General features: G+C 35.8%; 1 protein-coding gene across 1 annotated transcript; it reads left to right on the forward strand.

Moving 5' to 3' along the window:
* Positions 1-1,146: 1,146 nt before the first annotated feature.
* cpox (coproporphyrinogen oxidase) lies at positions 1,147-21,718 on the forward strand. The gene is made up of 7 exons (XM_039745186.1): positions 1,147-1,770; positions 4,472-4,615; positions 5,523-5,633; positions 10,878-11,019; positions 13,639-13,857; positions 17,108-17,212; positions 19,354-21,718. The coding sequence occupies exons 1-7, from the start codon at positions 1,275-1,277 to the stop codon at positions 19,436-19,438; spliced, it is 1,302 nt and encodes a 433-aa protein (XP_039601120.1). The 5' UTR covers positions 1,147-1,274; the 3' UTR covers positions 19,439-21,718.
* Positions 21,719-27,217: the final 5,499 nt, after the last annotated feature.

A 27,217-nucleotide genomic window follows, 5' to 3' on the forward strand; every position in this document is an offset into this window, starting at 1 on the left:
AAGTGGGATTTGAGCTCTCTGAAGCAGCAAAGCTACTGTATCTACTACATATTACATCCATCCATTTTCTAACCCACTGAATCCGAATAGGGTCACGGGGGTCTGCCGGAGCCAATCCCAGCCAACACAGGGCACAAGGCAGGAACCAATATTTAACTAAAAAAACAAAGTTTTTTAGAATTAAAATTATTAATGTTTTACGTCACATACTTTCTAATATGCGGTATACTGCATGGAAACATTACTGTACAATGCTTACCAGCTCTTTTCATTTTTCTAGTTTCTAGATTACTATGATCATTTTAGAATGAGCTTAACATTGTCATGCTTAAAAACACAAGATGTGTGAATTTTTCCTTTTTTGTTACATTGACTTTTTTTGAAGCAGTAGGATTCCTTCACAGGTATGTTTTTCTTACTTACAAAGTATCATAATTATGAAACACTGTTGGACATTTACCAATGTTAGGCAAAAGAGAGACAACAACAATTATTTATATAGCACATTTTCATACACATGATGTAGCTCAAAGTGTTTAACAAGATGAATAAAGTAAAGTTTATAAAGAAATAAAAATATAAAAATAAGATTAGGCAATATTAAATAACAAAGCATAAAGTAACGTCTGATGGCAGAAAGGGCAGAAAAAACCACAACAACAAAAAAAAACTCCAGAGGGCTAGAAAAAAAAAAAACTAAATCTGCAGGGGTTCCGAGGCCACGACACCGCCCAGCACCTACTTGGAATTCTACCTAACATAAACGATCTAAATCAGTTCTCATGGTTTTCAGGCTTCACATGGAAGAATTAGATGATGATAGTCATGTGGATATCTGGCCTTCAATCCACCAATTTATGGACTGCATGGTGGTTTGAGACCTCAATGTCATTCGCTTTTAAATTATTTTTTTACTAACATTCTCAACACTGAAACCCGAAACAATACGTGCCAAACTAAAGCACTCTTTTATTCCGTTAGTATCTACACCCAGCTATCTCTCAAGGATGACGCCTTTAGTTTTTGCTATCTGCATTTACCGTGCGGCATCAGTTATTATGCAGGAGTTGGCCCCACCAGATCCCGCCTTCTTTCCTAGCGCACTGCATCCTGGGGCTTGACATGCCAGTCAGTTATTACGCTTAGTATGAACTACAATCCCCAGAACTCTTGAAACAGTTTTGCACGTGAAGTATCGCGTTCAGTCCGTGTACGAGGAAAGGGCGCTCTCGTTTAACTTTACTCTTTGCAGGATTGTTGTTTTTATAACTGCTATGTCTTCTTTACTTTTCCTCAGTAGAACTGGTCTGTCTGCAGGTGGACTTCTCTTACGTAACGGTGGCGGCAGGTATACTGTTGTGAGTCCAGAGCTTTACTCGCTGTGTCACAAGAGTTCGACCAAGTTTAGCGTACGCTGCTTGACCGGCGCTACAGGCGAGCATACCAGGGGCAGCTCGTATGGCAGGCGGGCACTGTTGGCGGCCGGCGCCGCTGTTATCGCTGGAGTCGTCGCAAGCTTTAGTCACTTTCAGAAGGCTGAAATGAAATCGGCAACTCCTCAGTCGAAGGCAAATGAAAATGACGTGTTGGAAAAATGCAGGACTTTTATGTCACCCCCCGTGACGGACGTAGGAACCTTACAGAAGAATAAAGATGACATAAAATCGAAAATGGAGCTGCTGATAATGGAGACGCAGGCAGATGTTTGCAGGGCCCTGGCAGAAGTGGATGGAAGCTCGTTTAAAGTTGATCGATGGCAAAGGAAAGAAGGTTCGAGTGTTGGGGCGACGTGGGTTGTAGTGGGACTTGAGGGGACGTTGTGTATGCATGTAGAGGAAGTTTCGTATGTACACATTCATGAGAGGGTAGTGTACGTGCTGGTCCTCACGTTCGGTGGCACTTCCAGTTTCGCAACTGCAAATATGAAGAATGTGAACATTTGGATACGTTTTAGCTCCTGCTTAAAGCTATTCATTAATTGTTAAAAGAAATGCAGGCGTTCATAACCCTTATGTCATTTCATTTATCCTGGACACGGAATAACACAAATGTCTTTTTTCTTTCTTGTGGACCTCATTAACATCCATCCATCCATCCATCCATTTTCCAACCGGTTGAATCCGAACACAGGGTTGCGGGGGTCGATTAGCTAAACCCTCATCCTTAATAAGACAATTTGGCCACTGGCTCATGGAACGTATGAATGTGTATGCATGCATGCTCAGTTTTCGTTAATGTAAGTATGTTTCCTTTATGTGTATATCAGCCACTTTGGACAGAAAGCAGAAGCTGGCAGTGAACTGAACGTCGTTTTGTTAGCGAGCCCGCTGTGACTATCCGGTCATTCAAGTTCATGTTTTAGGTCAGTTGCAGATGGAGGAGTACACATAAAGAGGTCACTACTGCGGGAAATTTGCTCTCCAAGCAAGTCTGCTGCACCGCTTCAGTGATAATGTGAAAATATACGTTTTTTTAGTAATAACAACACTTATTTATATAGCACATTTTCATACAAATAATGTAGCTCAAAGTGCTTTACATGATGAAGAAAAGAGAAATAAAAGACAAAGTAAGAATACGAATAAGACAACACTTATTAACATAGAATAAGAGTAAGGTCCAATGGCCAGGGAGAACAGAAAAAACAAAAAAAACTCCAGACAGCTGGAGAGAAAAAGTAAAATCTGCAGGTGTTCCAGGCCACGGGACCACCCAGTCCCCTCTGGGCATTCTACCTAACATAAATGAAACAGTCCTCTTTGTATTTAGGGTTCTCTTGGAAGGACTTGATGATGATGGTCATGTAGACTTCTGGCTTTTAATCCATCAATGTAGGAACATCACAGTGCTTTGATTAGGTGGAGATGATGCAGATCACCACCACAGAAAACCAGGAAAAGAAACAGAAGAGAGAGTAGGGGTCAGTACGGATTTTAAAGCCACCATGAATAGTTATTATAATGAATTGAATATACAGAGTATCAGGATTAAATGAAGGTGAAGTTTTCAGAAAGCCATGTTAAAGTAATGTGTTTTTAGCAGTTTTTTAAAGTGCTCCACCGTATCAACCTGGTGAATTCCTATTGGCAGGCTATTCCATATTTTAGGTGCATAACAGCAGAAGGCCGCCTCACCACTTCTTTTAAGTTTTTAAAGTTTTTTTAATGCATTACATTTGTGAGTTAGCAGACGAACTATGCCACAGTTTATAAGACGTGGTCATGCTTCAGTAGCAATTTTAGTCTGCTATTGAAGGCCAGTATGAATTAAACTCTGCACCTTTCAGAGTCGGGCATCAGAGTTGCAAAGTGGGCAGTGCTACTAATTCAGAATTCCTCAGTCCTGGGGTGGAATCTTAGCCTAAGCATTGTCTTTGTGGGATTTTTTTACTAACTGCTACAGTTTTCATCCTATACTACATAGCAGCAATAGAAATCTGACTGCTTTTCAGGTTTTGTGATTTAAAAAGTTTAAAGAGTTAGTTGGCTACAGTATTTCTAGTTACTCAATTTTGATTAAGCCCCTAGCAATTGATCCCCACAGGAAACATACTTTATTTGCAGTCTATTTTTTAGATATTATGTATTATTTTAAAATTAACAATTCTTGGCAGTCTTGCACTTTTGCCCCAATGGCCCAGAGCCATGAATTAAAATTCCAGCCCGAGTGCAGTCTGTGTAGATTTGGAAGGTTTTGCATGTGTCTGTTTTTAGGTTTTACAATAGTTTTCTGATTCCGTCTCAGATCCCAGGGCACTCGTGTGTTATAACCCCACCACAGGCAAGAGAACAACTTTTATCGGTTTTTACATTTGTTTATTTACAAAACAAAAACAAGAATATGTAAAATTAGATTTTTAATTACGTTTAAAAAACCCAACCACGGGATGCACAAACCAGTGTGTTTCTTTGTGCCGGTCCCAAGCCCGGATAAATGGGTAGGGTTACGTCAGGAAGGGCATCCGGTGTAAAATTTTGCCAAGTCAATATGCGGACAACATAGATGATCTGCTGTGGCAACCCCAAACGGGAGCAGCTGAAAGAAGAAGAAGAATTCCGTTTAAAAACATTACTTCCTTTGGAAACATTACTTCAGTCGCAAAGTTTCAAATGTCCTTAAGTATGTCACCAAAAATGGTCGTCGCCGTCGTACACATGAGTGAATGGTGAACCGCTATCGGGGTCGAGTGGTGGTTATAACACAAGAGTACAGATCCCAGAAATGTGAAGGCTTGATTGATGACCACTTGTTTTGTTTTGGCCACTTATCTATGAGTCTGAATTAACGTGTTCTACAAAGACTTGATGCTGTATCCCTGGTTTTTCCCAGGTTAATTCATTTTTCGTCCACAATCAAGACCCTTACTGAAATAAAAGCAGGTTTCAAAAATGAGTAAAACAAGAAAGATAATAAATATTTGTGTGCTGTCAGGCTGGTAGTAGTTAATATATAATGTGCTCTTCTTTTGTAGGAGGAGGAGGCATCAGCTGTGTCTTACAAGATGGTCGTGTGTTTGAGAAAGCTGGGGTAAACGTATCAGTGGTGTCTGGCTTCCTTTCTGAAGAAGCTGCCCAGCAGATGAAAAGCAGAGGCAAACCCCTAAAAGGAAAGGATGGTAAGATTCTCCTTTATATATAGCAGCAAGGGGTAAAAAAAACAAAACAGTATAATAATACACGTTGAAATGTTTAGAATTGTTTTGTATGGTCCTCTTTTTTCAGTTGTTATCCTACCTGATTTGCTTAAAGTCACCAGTACTGTAAACCGCATATTTAATGTATGCTTAGTTTTTCAAAAATAATAATGTAGGCGTAAAATTTTCAGTACTTGCGTGTTTCATACTCAACTGTGATAGATTTTTAAGCAACCATACAGTGTATGTATATATATATATATATATATATATATATATATATATGTCTTTTAAAGTGTTTTGTAACTAGAGTGTAAAGTGCATTTTGAAAATCAGAAATATTTCAATACAATGTAAAGCACCTCTACTTAAGTTACATTGTAAAAGTTTATTTTTATTATTAATACATTTTAGCTAGTCTACCTGTGTTAAATATTTGCTTTTTATGTGTGAATCATTGTTTTATACTTGTTTTGGTGCAAATAAAGTATTTAATAAAGTATCTTTTGTGTGTGATTTCCAAGGGATCAAGTGATCTTCCTACAGTTTGACCAAAAAAATATGTAATCTCTGATTATATATAATTATAGGTTTATAGATTTGTAGTGTCATTATAACCACGTGTACAGAGTACACTATTTCATGCATTCATCATACCACTGTAATTAGAAGTAAATTCATTATACTAAATTGTAAGACAGCAATACATTTTTCTACCATTTAATATTTAATTTCAGCTTTAAATGTGTACTTCATGTAATGTTAATTTCAGCAGAAAACATTTTGTGTAACATTTTAAACTGAATCTAACTTTCTTTTGTATATTATCATTTTTGTGTACAGATAAGCAAGTTTCCATAAAAAATGAGTTACCTGTTTTTGTCTATAGGAAAACTACCTTTTTGTGCCATGGGAGTGAGCTCTGTTATCCATCCTAAAAATCCACACATTCCTACAATACACTTCAATTACAGATACTTTGAAATTGAAGAAGAAGACGGTGAGAATATACATATACAGTATATATATTTATGAATTTTCTTTGTTAGCTGTTTTATTTATCTTTTACAGGATTCTAGTTTTTGAAGGGGCTTCACAATGAATGTAAAGATGTCTCTTTAGAAATGAAAGAAAATGTGTACTGTGACTTTAGTAGCATTTTATGACATCTCCGAGCATAAGCATGGCTAAAACTGGGAAGCATTTACAGTTGTTAAGTCTATTGTTTTAATATAGCCTGACACTTTAATTTTTTATGAGTCTTAATTGTATAGACTGTTAAGAGGATTATAATCTGACATGATATTTCAAGTTTTTCACATTTTAAACACAATTAAACTAATGAACAATGCATCATTTGGCTCCTCCTGACTGTGAACTGGATGTGTAGGTTAAAAAAATAAGATGCATGAGATTAAGTGTGCTAAGTATAGATCAATTAATGAGTTTGTGTTTGGTAGTAATTGCAAGTACCTAGTGTTCATGTTGCATTAACTATAGAAGTCCATCTTCACTCTCCATCTCCTGGATTCAGGTTAACTGCATATTGCAGCATCAAGTATACACTGCATGCTTTTCAAACAAAAACCATTTAGCTTTTCTAAAACATTCATTTTCAGTGTGATATGTTTGTGTGATATGATGAAGAAATAATGTATTTGATTGAAGGCTATTCCAGGAACTATAAAAAATTGGAACATGAATTGCTGTTTCCGTTTCAAGAGTAAAATATGTCATTTTAACATCCCTTTTTAACAAAGTAAAAAGGAGACAAAAGATTTGCAAATCAACATTATTTAAGATAAATTGTGAAGCAATTACAGGCAAATGTCAGTAACAAATAAAAACTTACAATTCAGAATATTTCAATTTTTCTTACTAACTGATATAACATTTAACAGGCAGTTATGTAATTCTACAGTAAGAAAATAATATTTAACTTGCATATCTTTAAAAATAATTGTCATTGTAGTTAAGTTATTATTGACAGTCTTGATTTTCCTATTAGGAATAGTTTTGAAATTTGTTTTTATTAACTACACCAGCTTATTTGTTAAGCTTGTCTTTATTTTCTATAGTGGATGTAGGCTGTAAACCTTAACCAAGTGTTCTAGTAATCTTGAAATATGGAAATGTGATATGGTCATCACCAGTTAAAATCTAGTGTGACTTATAATGGGAATAGTAGGTTTTATTTGTGACACATAATAAACAAAACATCACTTAGTAAGTGATTTGCTTTGGTTTAACCTCCTTACCGTTTCATTTTTTTCTCAAAAAAACTTGTTAAAAGCATTGCTAAGGAGTTTAAAGGCAAGAAATGGATAACTTTCTTCTGTAATCTATCAGTTAATCCTCAAACTCTATGTTGGAATTGATTCATAATCCTTTATGATGTGATTAACACTAAGGATAATTTAAGATTAAAATCAGAACTTTGACTAAGCCACTCAAGATATTTCATCTTCTTTTTAAGCCATTTGATAGTAGGTTTGTTGTTGTGCTTAAAGTTATTGTCTTGTTGAAATATTAATTGCTGTCGTGTTCCAGTTTCATATGTTTTTGTATCTCTTAAAGGATTTGCACTGGCATCTCTCTTTTTTTTTCTTCATTCATATCATCCTGTATTTTCTCAAGTCTTTCAGTCCTTGCAGACGAAAAATGACCACCTAATATTATTGCCCCTGTCAGGTGCTGTCCTGTAAGTGTTGAGTTATGGTCATTTTTGCCACACATTGCACTTACAAATGGAGCTATTTAACTCGGTTTTTGTCTCATTAGAACACAGAAAATGTATCATGTTCTTCAGTAGGCCAAACTTATTGTGAGTTCAACCAAATATATGGTCTTGGAGGATTGTCGTCTGTCTGAACAATTTTTCTCGTCTCAGTTTTTAGATGCTGGAACACCTTAAGAATTGTTCTTGGCTATTTAATTGCTTCTCCTGTTTTTTTTTTTCTTATTGGAATGCTGATGTTTAGGAGATAATTTGTTTGAAGATTCTTTATATTTGTATGTGCCCACCATTTTACAACAGCTGATTTAAGAGTTCCTATTGGGAGTTTTAGTACCTCTGAAATCCTTTTTTTATTCCTTACCTGAGTTGTTTATGCCACTTCAGGACAACTTGGGGCTGTCAAATTAGCCAAAAAATAAGATTCTATTACCAAAATTAAAAATTAGTAATCTTTCAAACATATTTGAACTTAGGCTAACAATTGTGGGCATGACATGTTTTCTAATATTATCATGGTAAAGGATTGCAGTGGTCACTACAGTGAGAATTAACACCAACAGTAAAAAAATAAATCTTTGCCATACTTTAGCTGTTATTTAAATATAAGAGCTATCAAAGTCCTGAGCAGGTGAACGCTAAAAGTGAAGCATCAGCACTGCCCTCTTGTTTTCAGGTAGTACTTTGTCAAAACACTAAGACATAAAATCAGCCAGAAAAAAAGGACTTTAATCATCACAAGCCATGTGCACTAGTACCATGCTTTGCTACATTATTATTATTATTTTTACTTTTTTTTTTTTATACTCATGGTGTGTCTACAAAGCATGTAGCACTTATGATAGTGTTGCATGGGTCCTGTTTGTAGTCTTGCTCTACAAACTTATTTTGATGTCTTGCTGCTGCATAAACTGCTGTAAGGAATGACAAGTAGAATCTGGGTGGAGCCCAGGGGAAGCACTTTTTGTGAAGGTTCAGGGCACCTTCACTAGGGATTGTTTTGTGACAGGTTAGAGGGGATAAGTAGCAGTGTTTTTAGCGTAAAATAGGCAAAGGGTTAGTGTTGGCACATCTGGAGTAATTCAATGCCAAAATTAGTGCAGGTAAAGCAAACTGTTCTTTTACAATTAAAGGTCAGCTTTTGCCTTTGAATAAGTCCTTTTTAAATAAATTCAAATTATATTGGAGTAGCGGTATTTGACCTGAAACCCCAAATGTCAACATATCTGTTCCTCAGTTCTTGGAAAGAAACTATTTTGTCCTCAACTTACATTACATACAATGAGAAATACAGACAGGTCTATTTGATGTTACAGAAACAGTAATATAAACTTGACAGGGAATTACACTCATTTATTGTCCTGGAATGTCGTCCAGTATCGTGTCCTGTCTCTTTACATTCTCTCATTATTATCTGTGAGGCTGTATTTATAATGTCCTGGAAGCCTCCAAATGCCTTTTTGAATCTTCCCAGACTTGTAATGTTTAACAAGAAGGTTCCAGAGGCCTTTGGGATGAAGAGCTCAGCACACCTGTGACCATCAATCACTTGTTCAGTATTACTTACCCCATGTATTTTGTAGTGGTGGCTAAGAACAATTATTATTGTTACGTTTTCATGGAGAAAGGACATAACAATGTTTCTGATTAACTTGACCCAATAATGGCCAATGCTGGGTGAAACATCCATGGGGGAAAAAAGGAAAATAAAGTAACGTTTTTTGTGTCACATAAACCACATGTTAGTTATCCAGTCATATGCTCAAAACCTGCCAAACCTTGTTTTTTTGATAAAATATTGTTAAATAGTTACTTCCGGAATAAACGGTGAACTAAAGCATCGTGAGAGAGACTTTTTGAAATGAAGACCTGCCTCTCTCCTTCATTAGTTGGTTTAGAGTTCTGTCTTCAGGTGGAAACCTGTTTCTCAATCAACTGCTTTTTATTTTCTGTTTTTCTCTGTAATAGAATATAAACTATAATATAGTAGTAACAGCTTTAATATACTTGTATCCATGTGGATTCCCACAGTGTTTTATTTTGGGTTTTTTTTTTTTTTGGTTATAATCTTGGGGGTTTTTCACCATAAGATTTGTAAGGAATGATATTATCATGGAGTACCTGACTTATCTTACCTTGTACACATTCTAAGGTTATAATGTATTCTCTGACATTGCATAAACTGAAAACTACTGCTTAAAATCCTTACCAAAATACAAGTTTAAAATTATTTTATCTATATTGTTGTATTTTTGTGAAAAATATATATATAGAAAGAGAGGGAGATATATATAGGTTTTCCATGCTAAGTGGTATCTGTCAGTAATGTACTATATACACACAAACATACTGCAATTAAAAAGTTTTAAGGAAAGTCGTTTTTTTTTTTTTTTCCCCTCTTGACTTTGAAGAGAAAACAAATATGAAAAAAATTGGTTTGCTGTGTGTATAGATGCATCATATTACCTTAACTTTGGGTCAGCCACTATTGAGGAATTTGGTCCATCATCAATCTGTATGCACTGGGCAACATCTGGTTTTAGCATTTTATTATTTGAATCTTGGGCTGTTAAAGCTTAAATATCTGCTTTAGTGCTGGAGGGCCATTGGTAGTGAATGTCAGTCTGTTTGGCAGAAGAAACAACCAATGGTGAACTGTGATTTTTTTTTTGCCACATAGAACAGTCCAGCAAATGTTTTGTTAAAAGCTCTTTAGCAAAGTGTTCTACAGTGTTAATGTTAATAATTTGCCACCTGAGCAGCATTTACAAGTAGCTTTTTCACTCATTCATCATTGACATGTGGAAAAACTGCAGACTGTGGCAATAAAACCAGTAACTAGTGTAATAAGTGATTTTTCAATTTCACAGTAATTTCATTATTTCCAATAAATGTTTAATAAATAATGATGACTTTGTATGCTTTGAATTTTTTTTCAGCATTCCAAAGTGAATAACAGCTTTCAAAACAGTGTTATTTTTTTAGCAGCTTTACCAATGTGCTGAAGTTGAATTGTATGCATTTCTCTATAGCAGTAAGTCACAGTAAAATATAACTGAAGCAGCAGTATCATATAGCATGTTTAGAACTGATTTTATTAGTCTGAAACTGTCGTATACAGTATTGCTAAATAATCCATATTAACCAGACATTTAAAGTGCATGATGGCAAAGCTTGTACTTTAAGCAATATGCATAATTGCATTTTATTTTACGTAGAAAGTACATAGTTTAAGATCATATTAGTGGGTTAGAGAGATAGATGGATATATTGTTTTAATAGCAACATTTACATTACTAAATTTCAGTAGTAAATTGAAAATTTGAATAAGGATTGTTAAAGTTTAATGTCCCTTTGTTCATACTGCTATTGATTTAAAAAAAATTTGTTTACTGACTACAGTTGGAAAAGTATATTGCAGTCAAAACAGTCTTGTAGATTGGATAAACAGACAGCAAAATTATAACCACATTTAGGGGTTAAAAGTAATAACCTTTTTATTTCCCGAAGGTACAAAACAGTGGTGGTTTGGAGGAGGCACAGACTTGACTCCAACATACCTTGATAATGCAGATGCTGCACATTTTCACAAAACCTTGAAAGATGCCTGTGACCAGCACAACCCTAAGCTATATCCTGATTTCAAAAAATGGTAAAAATAATCTAACCACTATACACTATTTTCTTTGTTTTAAGCTCATAGCGTTGCTATCCAAATTTCATTTTAATTTCTTCATTCTGCTCTTGGTAGATGAATCTCAGGACACAAGTTAACTTGGAAAGGCTGAATATCTCCAGTTGCTGAAAGTGCTTTATATCCTAGCATGAAATGTGTAACTCTTATTAATAGCCTCTGTTCCTTGGAATGCCATATCAGACACACTGCAAAAGTAAAAAGTAACAGTTATTAACATGTTGTAAGAAGCATGTTGCATGCTGCACTCAATAGGAAAAATGGGTAGGGGTTATTTCAATAATAAAAAACAGAACAAAAAAAGCCCTTCTTATCACAAAATTTCTGCATGAACATCTTGTACAAAGTCACAATTTATTTTTTTTAATCCTATTTTTTTCATTGTGAAAATAACCCTTTACATATTTTACTTTTGATTATGCATGCTGATATAGCTTTTCATTAACAGGAGCTCTGTTTCTTCTTTCCTGTAAAGTATAGTGCCAGCAACTACTAAAAAGTAAGAAAGAAAATATCCCAAAATCCTATGGTAGAAGCAAACAAAAAAAGAATCTTACTGTACTCAACATTATTTTCCTGTTTTGCACATTTTTCAGTTTCAGTAAGAGATTAGTGTAATTACTTTTTAGGTAATTAGATGAATAATAGCTGTTTTGACATACAGTATTTATAGTTTCCTGCATTAATATTATTATATTTGCATGTGTATACTATAGGGTGGTCCAGATCTAATTATGCAATTATCATTACGCTATAACTTAAGTTTATTATGTAGAGAATTCACAAAAAATTCTTTTTGTTGCCGATAGATGGCAGCACCTGCCCTGCATTTCAAAATGGCGGGGAGACTGTTGTCAGTGGAACAGTGGGTGCGATTGATGTGTTCGTCTTTTCATAATTGCATAATTAGATCTGGACCACCCTGCATATTTATTTTAATTACTATACAGTATATTACAGTATATAAATATTTTCTACAATTTGTTTGCTATATTAGAGATACATGGATGGTAGCGATTTAATAAAAAAAAAAAAATGTTTACTAACACCCCACTATTTCATTTCTTTGAAACTGATTAAATACCTTTGCTTTTCTGCTGGGTGTGTAGTTGAAGTGGAATGGAAAAAATTGTAGCGTCATAGTTAGTCAGAATTGTCATGTAGAAATGCGCAACTTAATTTTTTTCATCAACCTAGTTTTATAGAATTATAGATAGTCTACAAGTTTATATTTAAGCTTTTGCTGCTTGAAAAACTGTGGTAAGTGCCTTTATGCCGTAAATTAAAGTAAAGTTTAGCTAATATGATAATACTTTTAATATATAAATACAACAAACATTTTTTTAATTTAGTAAGCCAATTATTTATTTTTAAGCATAGAATATAACATTCTATATATAGGAATAATATACCTTATGTTAAAAGAGAAAGATATTATTCTATTCTATTTTTTTTTTTTATATTTTGTAACAGGGTGAAAATGATATATGAAAGAGATTTACTGAGACAGACACGTTGCTGTTTGTACAGGCAGGCATATGTGGTACATGTGCACTACAGTTTCAATTGTTTAGCCTGACGGCTGAGGATCTGTTTTGCCTACAGGAGTGGCTTTCAGACGTGTGAAAAATTAACATACTCTGTATAAATTATATAAGTTGAAATAACTTCTCTTAAACTAGATTTGAAATAGTAAACTATGATGTAGCTGGAATTGTCCAGAATGTATGTTTGTCTTTTGAAGGATAGGTAATATGCAAGAGAGAGAATCACTTAGGTCAGGACAAATTATAATGTGTGTTTGATCCATTCTTTTTCTAAACCTGGGCGTTATCCAGGGCATGGTCACTAGGCAGCTGGAGCCTATCTCAGCAAACAGGCACAGGCAGGAACAACCCCAGATCGGCCAGTTTTGAAATCACAGATATACCCAGCTGAGTTTGGACAGTGGAAAGCAACTATGGCAAACCCATGTGAACCCACATGCAAGCTCTACGCAGTGTGCAGTTGTTTGGGGACAAACCCCACACTTATTAGTACAAGATGGCAATGCTTATGTTCCATTGTGTCATTGTGCTGCATATTAATTAATTATGAACATGGTTAGTATGGCTGTAACTTTAAATTAGTAACATAGTGCATCTGTTTTGGGTGACACAAAGTATATTTTTCAATTAATTGAAAATCCTTTCAAACTGATGCTGTAGCTGTAGAGAAGATTTAAGGTTGAATATTTTGTTTTTAATATCCTCCTATTTTTGAGGTGTTATGTTTTAAGAAGTAGTCTTTATCAGTATGCCAGTGCATGAAATTATTAGGTTAAGTGAGCAAGAAACTGGAATAATAGCTGAGAGATGACAAATTTTATATAGAGGCACGGAAAGGTCATCATAACTTTTTTTTTTTTTTTTTAATATTCCCTGCTGTTTTCTCTATATATGATCTAGATATTTTGCACTGCCTGTTGAGAAATGATTCAGATGCCGTCAACTAGATGTACTATAGACAGAGCTGTAACCTGCTCTCATAACAGCCTTTTTTTGTTTTTTATATATAATGTTTATTTCTTCATTTCAGGTGTGACAACTACTTCTTTATCAAACACCGTGGAGAAAGGAGAGGAATTGGAGGCATCTTTTTTGACGATTTGGAGTCGCCTTCTAAAGCAGAGGTGTTTGAGTTTGTGAAGAGTTGTGCCAAAGCGGTTGTGCCTTGTTATATTCCTATTGTGAAAAAGCATCTCAATGATTCTTTTACCTCTGAAGAGAAACATTGGCAACAGCTTCGACGGGGCAGGTAAATTCAGAATATCTTGACAGCATTCTTCAAAAGTAATTAACAAGGATTAAAAACATAAAAATTGTTTTAGTGCGTTTTTTATTTAAACCCAGAGATGTCTTCTAGAAAAGCATTCAGACATCATTCATAGTTCACATTAGGAAAGCTAACCTACTTGTTGGTGCTTTAAAGTAACAGAAGCAGTTTATTTTTTAAACCAAGAATTGCAAAAAGAAAGGGTATCACTTGCTAAAATTGCTTAGCTTTATGTAATAAATTTAAACAAACAAGCAGAGACCATTCAATCCATTAAACTTATTTTTTTTAAAATAATTACAAAGCTGTCCCAATAGCTTGTCCTTTTTAATTATCAGGATCTTCGCTCAGTATTTTATTCTTTGTTTCCGTGACATTGTGTGAAGAAATGATCCCAAGCTTCTTAAATATGCTATGGGAAAGCTCTTTGCTAGATATTTTTGCCTTTGAGAAATTAACGTGCTTGAATTAATTCCTACGGTATCCTTTTTTCCTACTTGCGAATAAGTAGGTTAAACCTATTTGTCCTAGAGATGTATTTAAGTTTACTTTGATTTCATTTAGCAGTTCATTAGTCTTTTTTCCTCAAACTTGTAGTTGTTTTAGTTCAGATGGAAGCATTCCATCTGTTATTTCCTTTGTATTACTTAATATATGTTTCTTCTACTTGTATATATTTTTGTTTAGAATTATGAAAACAATTTTGATTATAATTTGTTACATTATCTGAATTTTTTTTTCACCATCTGTAAACTTGCATTTAGTAATAATAATAATTCAGGGTATTTTAAAATTTTCTGAAATTCAGTTTTGTCAGTAAAAAGAATGTGTAGATATTGTATGCATGGTAGAGCATTTAGAGCATTAAAACGTTCAACACATGTGTAGTACTGTTTTTATATTTGTATCATCTTGAGACATGAATCAGTACTTTGGAACATTCTTTTTTCTGATGTTGGCATATTCTTTTTTTTTTTTGATTTAAGGATTTGCTTGACATTTTCTGTGGTCTATTATGTATCTCTTTCTCTCTCATACACACTATCATTCTATTCACATATATACAGTATATATTATATATACACACACAAAATGTGTCTGAGTGCGTTCAAACTATTGGCTGCTGTGGTCCAGGCACAGCTGATAATTGGACCAATGGATCTGCAAACATCACAGATCTTTTCATTTGATAATTAAGCAGATTCTCTTTGACTGTTTTCAATTTATGGATTGTTGTGGTTTTGTGAGATAAACCTTATCTTTGACATGACCCCAATTAAAAAAAAAAAAATTGCCATGAGGTTTGGTGAATGTGAGGGTACCTCTTTGGACATTTGTGTGGCAGATTTTGTCAAGATAGGCCATCACATTATGATGGTAGTAGAGAAGTGTTCTGTCCTGCTGGAAAGAAAGCATGTCCTCATCCTCCAACTCCTCCCTCATTTAAACAGCACCAGCTGCAATGTTGTCTTAATAAACATTATATAAACACTCTAAATGATTATAAATACATTTTTGGAACACCCTCTTTTGTGTGTATGTTTTATTTTTATATATGCAACAAAGTTCAAAGTCACTCCTCAACAAAAAACAGTATTTCCTGTTTAGTTAAAAAGCTGAAATTTGTCAGAAATGGAAACTAACATCCAAGGCACTAGTTATGCTCTGAGAAAGGACAGATTGATGTACCTTATTTAGGGGTAAACCAATAAGAAACTACTCTAAACTCTCAAAAATATCTTACTGGATTTGACTGAAATTTGGAGATATTACAGAAAAAAAATTGGAGTTTTTTTTTTTTAATTTCGGAATATATATTAATGTTATGCTAATTTCACCATTGTCTTAAATTTCCCAGGTGAAGCCAGGTAACACAGGTAGTATCATTATAAAGTTTCACTTAATGACACAGATTCCCAGGGCAAATAAATGTTTGCTACAGTTGTGATAAAATAATTTAGGTTTCAAAAATACTATACATATTCTTCAAGAATACCTTTATTTACTTGATGATTAGGACTAGTTTTGCTAAATGCAGAATAGCTTACTTAGTCTATTACACTAAATGCATTATAATAGTTTTTATCATTTAAAAGTATTGTAACATAGTAATTAATGCATATTATTTTATAATTAGTACTTTATAACAAAGTAAAAAACGAATTTGGTTCAGCTTTCAAAATGAAGGAGCACTGCAGCTGTACTAGTAAATCACCTTAGTTCACTTTAAAACAACTTTTCTTGCCATTAGTTTTGTAACATTTTAGGAAGACTTTGTTAAATGCTATGTTTAATGAGCAAATTTTTAATTATTTGCAAACTGCATGCTTTCTGCAATTTGAATTTTTTTTTTCTTCAAATATTGTTTAGTAACAGTTATGGCTAACTTACTCTTCACTTGCCAAAATTAATTTTATTAATCCATTGTAATAATGTATATTATGTGTATTTAAAAAAAAAAAAAAAGTTTCTAACTGTCAAGCACACTCCAGTTATTTCAGCTTTTTTCTCATTTGTTATGTGCACTGCTTTATTCATTGTCAAAGAAAACAATTCTGTTTTTCTGTTCTCTTACTTTTATACACAAAGGACTCCATCTATTGTTTGTGGCTGTTACAGACTTTGTTGTAGTAATGTAATTTTTTTTTTAATAAACACATTACTTGTAAGTACTTTCTTAGCTCATCAGACCTTTACTGTTCTAGACATGCATAGACAATAAAATATTTGTAAATCAGAAAATATCTAAGGACGTACCTTTATTAGAAATTAGTTTTCCCCTTATGAAAAATAACTTTGTCATTAGTATTTCTTAAAACATTTAACATTTAAAAAAATGTGTGGCATGTTATAAATATATTTGTAACATTCTTTGCAGAACATACCTTCAGAATATTTATCTCATTGAGATTTTTAAGAAAAAATATTTTATTGAAAAATTTCAGAATACAGCAGGAACATTGGTATTATTACCAATGGCAAAAGCATGAGTAAACAAAACTAGACTCTTAAGTCCATCTTAATAACTTAGTTACTTAATAGTCAAGTTGCTGCTTCTGCAGAATGAGAATGTATCAAATTTAAACGTCAGCACTATCAAATATAAATGAGAAACAAATGCTGTATTTATTTTTAAAATAATATATAGCAAACTTTCATGTTGTAAAAAGTTGAAGTTTTCAAGGTTTTTTTTTCTGTTTGACAAACTTTAGTTTATTTTTATGTATTATAGGTATGTTGAATTTAATCTTATATATGACCGAGGAACAAAATTTGGTCTCGCTACTTCTGGATCTAGGATTGAAAGTATTTTAATGTCCCTGCCACTTACTGCCAGGTGAGTCAATTTGTTAAATGATTAGAAGTATCTCAGTGTTTAATATTTCTTTATTATTTTCTTTTTTATTTATGAAATCGATGGGTATGTACTTCTCATACTACCTACTTCATAACAACTGTGTTATTTACTATGCTATTTAACCATATTCTGACCCCCATTATTTTGCCACTTAGTGACTTTGATAAAAGAAATACAATGTGCTATATATGAAAAACTGGCAACAATGAATCCCCACAACATCACACTACACTCCTGTTTTATTGTAGGTATGATGTTCTTACCATCATAAACTGTATTAACTATATTCTAGACATAATCAGATATATGTCATCCAGAGAGTTCTGCCTTTGACGGTCTCTCTGCAGAAAATTTTCCCAAAAGGCTGGGGAATCATCCAGATGTTTGTTGGCTTTCCAAGAGTAACATCTGGGCTTGTTTCAAATTTGCAGAAGTTTCTGCTTTCATTTACCTGAATTCCTGTTTTGTGCTCAGTGTCTTTCTCATTGTATAGTGTAAGAACTGATCAGACATATATAAATAAAAGCCCTTGGTGGGTGTGTGTGTATGTATGTGTATGGAGCAGTCTACTCCGCTGATGTTCAGCCACAGCCATTAGATGGTGCATGCACCTTAGTTCTCATTACAAAAGACTTGTGTGTGTATGGGTGTGTGTGTCTTGGGAGTTGGTATGAATTCTACAGAAGATGTAGAAGCGCTTAGAGGGTGGTGCAGATCCAGATCGTCTGGATGACTTTGATTTATACAGGAACGATTCCAATTCGGCGCAAAGACGATTCTTCATGTCATCAGTTCGCACATTTCTTGATGGTATGGGATTTTTTGGGGTTTTTTTTCAATGTAATAAACTTAAGTTATAGTGTAATGAAAAATGCATAATTAGATCTGGACTACCCTATACAAGTGTGACTTTCACTTGGTGAGATGGCGCATGCTTACACTTTTAAGTATTTTGGCACTTGCATGCACCTCACTTCTTATTCATCCCAAGCAGACAGACTCCGCTTTGTGGTACATGTATATTGTATGTTCACACACTGAGTTACCATACATTTGCCTGAGACAGGTTCCAACCTGTCCTGCTCAATTTGTGCCACAGCTACACTTGACTACACGTCTGCCTCAGTCAAGGTCCAACCTTCCCACTTAGGTGATGCCTCTGCAAATTCACCAATATAGTAAAATTGCTAGGGAGTCTTTGGATTTTTTTTTTTTTTTTGTCCCGAAGAACACACGCAGCTAGTAATTAATAATCAATAAAACACCCATAGGGATACCAATAAATTTTGGAAAGAGACTGATTTATCGTGCCCACCTGGACGGACAACAATAAATGTAAGAACTTTGCTGTTTCTCTGTGTTCTCAAATGAACATAGAAATTAACTTTTTTGTGTCACATTAACATTTTCACTGCTTTTATTTAATGACAAGACAACCGTTGCTGTTTCTGGAAACTATTACTTTCAACTAATCAGTGCATTAACATGAAATGAATCAAATTTACAAGAATATCTTTTTTATGTGCAGTGAATGTACTATCAGAGTCCTGCATGCATTGATACTTTCGAAAGCACATAAAGTACATGGCAATCTAATTTTCATGATGCTCTTAATTTTTCAGCATCTCTTTTGCAGAGTTTCTGTGGATGCACTCATGCCAAGTGTAGGCGAAGGTCTATGTAATATGTGTTTTTGGTCATTTCAGTATGGAGAGGGATGTTTTTGTAGAAATGTAAAAAAATATAGTGTGCCTGGAGATGATTTTTGTTTAAAAGCTATATTTTTAAATGAAAACATGGCAGTGTGGACATAGCCTGTCACTGGTTGTGGCAACTGGTGGTGATCTGCTTTACTCAGTTGAGGATAATATTCTTGTGGTATGAAATGCTGCTTTGAAGCAGATTTGCTGAAAGGGTAAAAGGAAAAAAAGCTTCTTTAACAGAGAAACAGAACGTATATGTTGTTAATCATTTTGCCATGATCACTTCTGTAGAATAGTATATACTGCATCTTGGAAGCTGACAGTCTGAAGGAGAAGTATATTAACTTAGGAAAAACAAGTGTATTGTAACCTATATTTATGTCTTTTCATGCTTGTTTATTTTCTGGTTTTAACTAGATGGGAATATATGCATGAACCTCACAAAGGCACAAAGGAAGCTGAAATCCTGGATATCCTACGAAACCCCAAAGATTGGGTCTAATCAAGAGGAGAATGTACACATCTTTGTCCGAGCCACTACCACTTATTATGAAAACTTGCACTGGGTGTCTATGCAAATGTTTGGGTTTTTATTGCTTTACACAAAATGAATTATTACAACTTTTTTGGAAACAATGTTGTACTGTACTTTTTGCTAAAATGTATTCAGGTTTATCTAAGGACATCACATTCTGTGTGTGTGCCTTTTTGTGTACATTTTTTCTAGACAGTTTGTACACATTTTAATGTTAAGGGTTATATTTTAGCTGGTATATTTTAAAATGTCAAGTATGAGTGACCAGATTATCCAAATCAAGAGCATCATTAATGAAGTACATTTATTTTTGTTCTATACTTTTCCAAAATGTACAGATGTAATAGTTTAAAACAAACAATTGTTCAAAGTTTAGTTCCAAGCATAGTCCTGTTTTTTTCTAATCTTAAACTACAGTAATTCCTGTTGTTTTGTATGGGGCTACTATAGCATGTCATATCCATGATTAGTTAATATAATTCTTTAGAAAATTAGTCCAGAGTAGAGGCTGTCTGTTATTGGAATCCTGAGCAGGAAAAACTTTTGTACTGAAAAAGTATAGTTATCCAAATATGTGCGTTTGCAGGTTTACACAAACTACAAAACCTGCCTACTTACCTTGCTTTTTTTTTACCGTGTTTTTTTTTTTTTTTTCTTGTTCTTCTAAATGATTTATTTTTTAAAATCAAATGAGTTTTAGATTGGAAATCGGCTGTATCCCCACACTAAATCTGCAGCTCATTATTATTTTAAAACAAAATATTTCAATTAAGTAATTTGATACAGTTACGTAGACTGTTTGTGTTAGTGTCATATATTGAAGTGTTTATTTTGTGTCTGCAGAAAGAACTATTACTTTGTTTAATGAAGGCTATCTCTTAAATTTGTATTTTCCATCTTTTCTATCATATATATTACATTTGACAGATTTTTACAAAAGAATATTTTGTAAAACATACAATGTTATTAAGAAAATATTTTATATTGTAATTTCATTTGCACTGCTTAAACTTATAATGTAGTGACAAATTAAACAGATTGACAATTTCAGGATTAACTAGAGAAAACGAAAACTGTTACATATACATAGTCATAGGTGACAAAATGCACTTCTCATCAGTTATCACTTAAAATCAGTGGTTTAGTTTAGCAATAGAAAAAGTGTGTTCCTTGTGAGCAGGATTTGACTTCAAAGTTATTGCTATCCGGTAAAATCCCTATGTCTTGGTAATACAGGCTCCTCTGAATTTTGATTTACTTTTTAAATGATTTCCTGTTAGAGGGATTCCAGGGACATGGAAGCTTTCCATGTTTGGGTATAATCGTTTTTGGAAATAGTGCTACAATTTTTATTTGTGACAGGATGACTTTGAAGGTCTGTCACATCATCAAGCTACTCTTAACAAACAGCACAAATGAAGGACTATAATAATAGAACTGTGGATACCATTGATTGGTATGTTGCACAAGTATATTTTCCAGATCGCATTATTTTATGTTTTCCTTCAATGCACATCCACTAGTCATCAGCTCCATTGGAGAAGCAGAACTCAATACTAAGTAAAATTTTATTGTGGGATGGGTTGATAAAGCCAAGCACCGTTTCCTGATGCAGCTGGTTTTAGTGAGTAGTCACAGGGAGATATTGAAATGAATGCAGTAAAATAGACTTTCTTGTCTGCAAAGTGACAGTCCGTATTGTAAAATTAATCACTGCCAACCCAAGGAATGCACCATATTTCTATTAATGTTAAAATGTGTCGAAAGCCAATCCTAGCTTACACAAAATATTTCTTGTAAACTTCAATGCCAGAATCCTACAACACTCAAGAGTGATGTGGACATTGTGTGCATTGATCTGACCACCTAACACTAGTGCTCCTTTCAAAATTAGTTGTTCATGCAACTGGTGCACTTGTTATCAATTCTTGGTCTACCGTAGTAGTAATGCAAGTAGCTCTAGACTACCTTGTTAATGGTGACCCTGATTCCCAGGCCCTCTAGTGGTAATATTGAGCATAACTGTTATACCTGTATAGTCATTTAATATCCCAATTCTCATGCAAATTGCACCATTATTTTTGTTACAAATGTTTTACTATTCATTTTCAGGTCAACTTGTGAAACATATCAAATCCAAACTTTAGGTTAAAAAAGCTGTACTTTCACCTCATATTTGTACACATTTTGTGTACTTGATTTAAATGTTTTTGCTGTACATGTTAAAATTAAAGAGAAGGAAAAACAGTTTTTTAGTGTATTTTATATACACTGCCAAAAAAAACAAGTGGAGAATCATTACTGAATAATGCTGGATAATTCTTTGAGAACCAAAGTGATGCAACAACAGCCCATGGAAACCAAAATCACCGACCCACAGAGGACTGGATTCAACATCACACTAATAATAAAACTCAATAATTGAAATCACAGGCTGATCCAACTTGTGTGAATTTCATCACGACAACTCATAATGTGATTCAATGATCTATTTGGCCCCCATATATGCGTATGGATTCCCGAGAGCCGCTAGGCATGCTCCTGATGAGACCTCGGATGGTGTCCTGGGGGGATCTCCTCCCAGACCTGAATCATGGCATCAGTGAGCTCCTAGACAGACTGTGTCGCTTCTTGACAGCATCAGATGCACCGATACATAATGTCCCAGAAGTTCTCATTTGGATTCAGGGCTGGGGAATGTCCTGGCCATTCAGTGGCATCAATGCTTTTGTCATCCAGGAACTGCCTACACACTTTGGCCACATGAGGCAAGGCATTGTCCTGCACCAGGAAGAACCCAGAGAACACGGCACCAGGTCTGACAATGGCTCTGAGGATTTCATTCCAGTACCTGATTACCTACCATGCACAGGTCTGTGTGACCCTTCAAGGATATGCCTTCTCAGCTCATCACTGACCCACCATAAAACTGATCTTGCTGAATGATGTTCAAAATGGTTCACGTCTGTCACGCAATATCACTGAAACTTAATTGACTTGATGTTACACTGAGATGATTAAGTGTTCCCTTAATTTTTTGAGCAGTATAATTTTTGTAAATTGTGATTCTAATTTATATTGGTCAGATCACATTTAAATTGTAATAAGATGTGAATATTACAGATGTCAGAATCAGACTCTGCACCACCTTTTTGCTAATCTGCGTCTTCCTGAGTGAGTTCTACCTCATACAGATCCTAGTGACTTGCACTAGGGCCCTTATTAAATTCTTCTTCATCTGAATCCACGGAAGCAATGACTTGACTGTGAGGTTCTGCAAAAGGAAACTAATTGTGACCAGTTTTATTTGAACTCCCATCCTTCAGGAAACACTGCAAGAATCTAGTGAAAAAATTACCCTGCATCAGAGTAAAAATAGAAATTCAATCAGCTCTGTGAGATAGCAAGGCCAAAATGTTGATGAAACAAACTGGTGCCTGGTTTCATCTCTTTTGGATTGGGTTTAAATCTGGGGTTCTTGTTTGATTGGCAATGAGAATACAATGCACAGTTGCCCTGACCTGTGCTTAGCACAAATTGAAGAGGATTTTATTCTTTTGAAGAACTGCTTTCAAATCTCTGTTTAAATGATTGTAAATGTACTGTAAGACTATGGCCAAGGCACTACAGTACTCGTATTTTTCTGTTTTTATTTTTAAGTACAGTACTAATTAAGAGTGAAGGTTTGTCCTTAATTTATGATTTTGTTTTTATAGCAGCATGTGTTTTTGATACGGATGGCATAATTAGAAACTGAGGTATAGTGTAATGAGCAAAGTTGCAGGTGATATAGAAAACCTTTTTGACATGTTGCAATTTTTGAGAGAACTGTTTGAATCTTATAAAGGTATCATTAGCAGACACATTTTCACAGTGTTCGGTAACCTTTCCATGTGCCACAGAATAAAGGTGAAGTATTTCAGTTTGTTTTATATGGTGGAGTTGTATTAATGACACAAATATAAAATCCCATATCTACTGGTAAAAAACGCAAGTGTTGTAAACCACTCAGCTTTGTGGTCAACTCCAGTGACCCCCTTCCTAACAGCACATTGAAGGCTTTCCTTACCGCTAGCCTGTCACTTGGTGTTTTGGCTATGCCACAAAGATTGGTGGTATTAATTGCAACTCTGCTACTACCCATGAAGCCTATGCCCCATGTCTGACACCACAGTCATCCGAGCCACATGAAGGCCACATGTCCACAACACAATTAAGCATTTTACTTTTGACCTGAGGTGCTTTGGTCTCAGTGTTTTTTTATGTTGTTCTTATTTTGGCTGCTCCCATTTGGGGTCGACACAGTGGATCCACTTTTTCCATATTTTCCTGTCCTCTGCATCTTGCTCTTCTCTCACCACATCCATAAACCTTCTCTTAGACCTTCTTCTTTTCCTCTTGCCTGGCAGCTCTATCCTTAGCATACTTTTCCCAATATACCCAGCATCTCTCCTCTGCACATGTCCAAACCAACACAATCTCGCCTTTCTGACTTTGCCTCCCAACCATCCAACCTGAGCCAACCCTCTAATGTACTCATTTCTAATCTTGTCCATCCTTGTCTCACCCAATGCAAATCTTAACATCTTTAACTGTGTCACCTCCAGCTCTGTCTTGTGACGATGCAGGTTCAGCTTCATGCTTCCATGTGCTGTTCGGGAGCCCTTGAACCCAACACTGTTGGTAATGTTACCGATGAGCTAGACAGTGAGGCAATAACAATGGAGCAAGGGGATGATGTGCAATGTGCTTTTATTTAAAACAGTCAAACAAAACAGTGTTCAAAGTTAAAGTGCAGTGGTTCAAAAAGTTCAATAAATAAATAATCCAATAAAAGCAGAAGTGAATCGTGGAGGTTTAAAATCATAATAGAAAAACACCCTTTAAAACAACGAGGTTAAAACCATGCTGGAAGCTGTCCTTTTCAAACTCCGGTGCATCCTGTTTCTACTACTGGGGAACCCCTACTTCTCCCGTCTGGACTTCTCAATAGGGGTGTCGCCCTACATGCAGCTGACCTTCTCAATGTCTATTTCTGCTGTCACGATTACCTCACCGATTCTTGGCTCCTCTCGGCTCCTTCGGACAGCGAATTGGGAATTCCCCCGCGACCAAGGCTCTCATGCTGGGGACGCCACGTCCCAAGTCCCGACTCCTGCTGCCTTTCGTGGCCTTAAGTGGAGAGTCACCCACCTTCCGGTCACTCCCACCTTCCAAAGCAAACTCTGCGGGAGCGACCACAACTACTACTTCTCCCAGGTGTTGGCCAAACACCCAGGCTGCCTGCTCAGCTGCTGCGAGCCTGCTCTTGCTCGCTCTCCTGCACCGACTTGCTGGCTGGCTGCAACCTTCGTTTCCTTCTCATTTCTTTTTTCTTCCCCTTTCTATCTGACTCGCGCTTCTATATATTGAGAGGGAATAACAGCTGCAGCACATTAGCAGCCTCAGGAACAATCACGGATGTGGGCAGTCTCTCACCTGTGCACTAGATGAGAAATGCCCACACCACAGATCGCCCCGAGACCCGCTACAGCCACCACACCCCCCCACTGAGCCGCGGGCGCGGTGATTATTTATTTAAAAAACTGTGGAGCTGTGGACCCATAACACCACGTCTCCTTACTAATCCATTGCGCTTCCTCATTCACTAGCTCCCCATTATCCATCCTTCTCTCTCTCATTCTTTTCATTCATCAGCCTCTCAAAGTACTCTTTCCATCTGCTCAACACACTCTCCTCACTTGTGAGTACGTTACCATCATTATCCTTTATCACCCTAATCTGCTACACACCTTTCCCGGCTCGGTGCTTCTGTTTAGCCAATCAGTACAGGCCTTCGCCACCTCTCTCTTCTCCTTATGTCTTATCTCCTTGTCCTCCTGTCTACTTACCGCATCTCTCTGACTATCCCACTTCTTCACCAACCTCTTTCTCTTTATACTCTCCTGTACTTCCTCATTCCATCACCAGGTTTCCTTTTCCTCCTTCCTCTACCCAGATGTCACACCAGTCACCCTTCTTGCTGTCACCCTTACTACATCTGCTGTAGTTTCCCAGCTGTCTGGTAACTCTTCACTGCCACCCAGTGCCTGTCTTATCTCCTCCCTGAACTCAACCTTGCTGTCTTCCTTTTTCAGCTTTCACCATTTCATCCTTGGCTCTACCCTCACTCTTCTCCTCTCCTTGATATCCAATGTTATCCTACAGACCACCATCCTATGCTGCCTAACTATGCTTTCCCCTGCCAACACTTTACAGTCTCAGATCTCCTTCAGATTGACCCTCCTGCATAGGATATAATCTATCTGTGTGCATCTTCATCCATTCTTGTATGTCACACTGTGTTCCTCCCTCTTCTTAAAATATGTTTTCACCACAGCCATGTCCATCCTTTTTGCAAAATCCACTATCATCTGACCTTCTGCATTCCTCTCCTTGACACCATACCTACCCATCACCTCCTTATCTCCTCTGTTGCCTTCACCAACATGTCCATTCAAATCTGCTCCAATCACAACTTTCTCTGCCTTGGGTCCATCACTTCATCCAATTCATTCCAGATATCTTCTTTCTCATCCATTGCACACCCAGCTTGTGGAGCATTTGCATTAACAACATTCATCTTCACACCTTCAATTTCCAGCTTCATAATCATCACCCTGTCCGACACTCTTTTCACCTCCAAAAAATTCCAGACATACTGCTCTTTCAGGATAACCCCTACCCCATTTCTCCTCCCATCCACACCATGATAGAATAATTTGAACCCGCCTACAAAAAACCTGGCCTTACTCCCTTTCCATTTAGTCTCATCAACAGACAATATATCAACCTTCTTTGTCTCCATCATATCGGCTAACTCTCTCCCCTTACCAGTCCTACTGCCAGCATTCAAAGTTCCTACCCTCACTTCCACTCTCTTTACCTTCTTCTCCCTCTGCCTCTGGACACGTCTTCTGCCTCTTCTTCTCCTTCTTTGACCAAAAGTAGCCCAATTTCCACCAGTTGGCTCATAGTACTGCTGTTGTTCACCCCGGCCTCGATTGATCCGGTATGGAAATCTGTATTGTTGTCCGCATAGTGATCTGCCAAACTTTTACACCGGATGTCCTTCCTGATGCAACCCTCCCCATTCATCCAGGCTTGGGACAGGCACGAAGAAACATACTGGTTTGTTCATCCCCTGTGGCTGGGTTTCAATATTTTTTTATGTATTTATTTTATGTATGCATGCATGTATGTTTAATGGACGATTCTAACATCCAACATCAATAAATCATGTGGATTCAGATCTGGCTGGTCATTTCTTTCACTTGGTCCCTTCATCTTTCCCCATAAGAGCAATTATTGCATACACTGTAAACGATACTGTTATGAACATTATCCCCACCATCTTCTTGAAAGAGGATTACTATGAGCACCAATTAGATGGACTGATGCATTGAAATATGCCCAGCTGGGGGATTGTCAGGAGGGAGGTCATCTAAATTAGCTAAAGCAAGAGAGAAATAAGACCTCAGTCAAGTATATTTCATGTAGGTTAAAATGCATATATCCATGTCTAAGATTCCTTCTAAAGTACATGGCACTAAGAATAGCATCATTGCTTTAATAATCAATTATTTATTAAACCTTAATATGTTCAGAGGTTCATGGAATGTACTGTTGTTACTTTGCATTGAGTATGCCTTTTCCCACCACCCAGTTTCTTTTAAAAACTCTCTTTTGAATGGTGTTTAATTGTGG

Source organism: Polypterus senegalus, chromosome 2 (assembly GCF_016835505.1).
Source record: "Polypterus senegalus isolate Bchr_013 chromosome 2, ASM1683550v1, whole genome shotgun sequence".
In the NCBI taxonomy this organism is placed as follows: Eukaryota; Metazoa; Chordata; class Cladistia; order Polypteriformes; family Polypteridae; genus Polypterus; species Polypterus senegalus.

What these genes read in the sequence shown, in the direction of transcription:
- cpox (XM_039745186.1), top strand. Translation starts at nt 1,275, where the DNA reads ATGTCTTCTTTACTTTTCCTCAGTAGAACTGGTCTGTCTGCAGGTGGA. An exon ending in TCGATGGCAAAGGAAAGAAG is followed by an intron (nt 1,771 to 4,471) that starts GTTCGAGTGTTG and finishes CTTCTTTTGTAG; the next exon opens with GAGGAGGAGGCATCAGCTGT. An exon ending in ACCCCTAAAAGGAAAGGATG is followed by an intron (nt 4,616 to 5,522) that starts GTAAGATTCTCC and finishes TTTTGTCTATAG; the next exon opens with GAAAACTACCTTTTTGTGCC.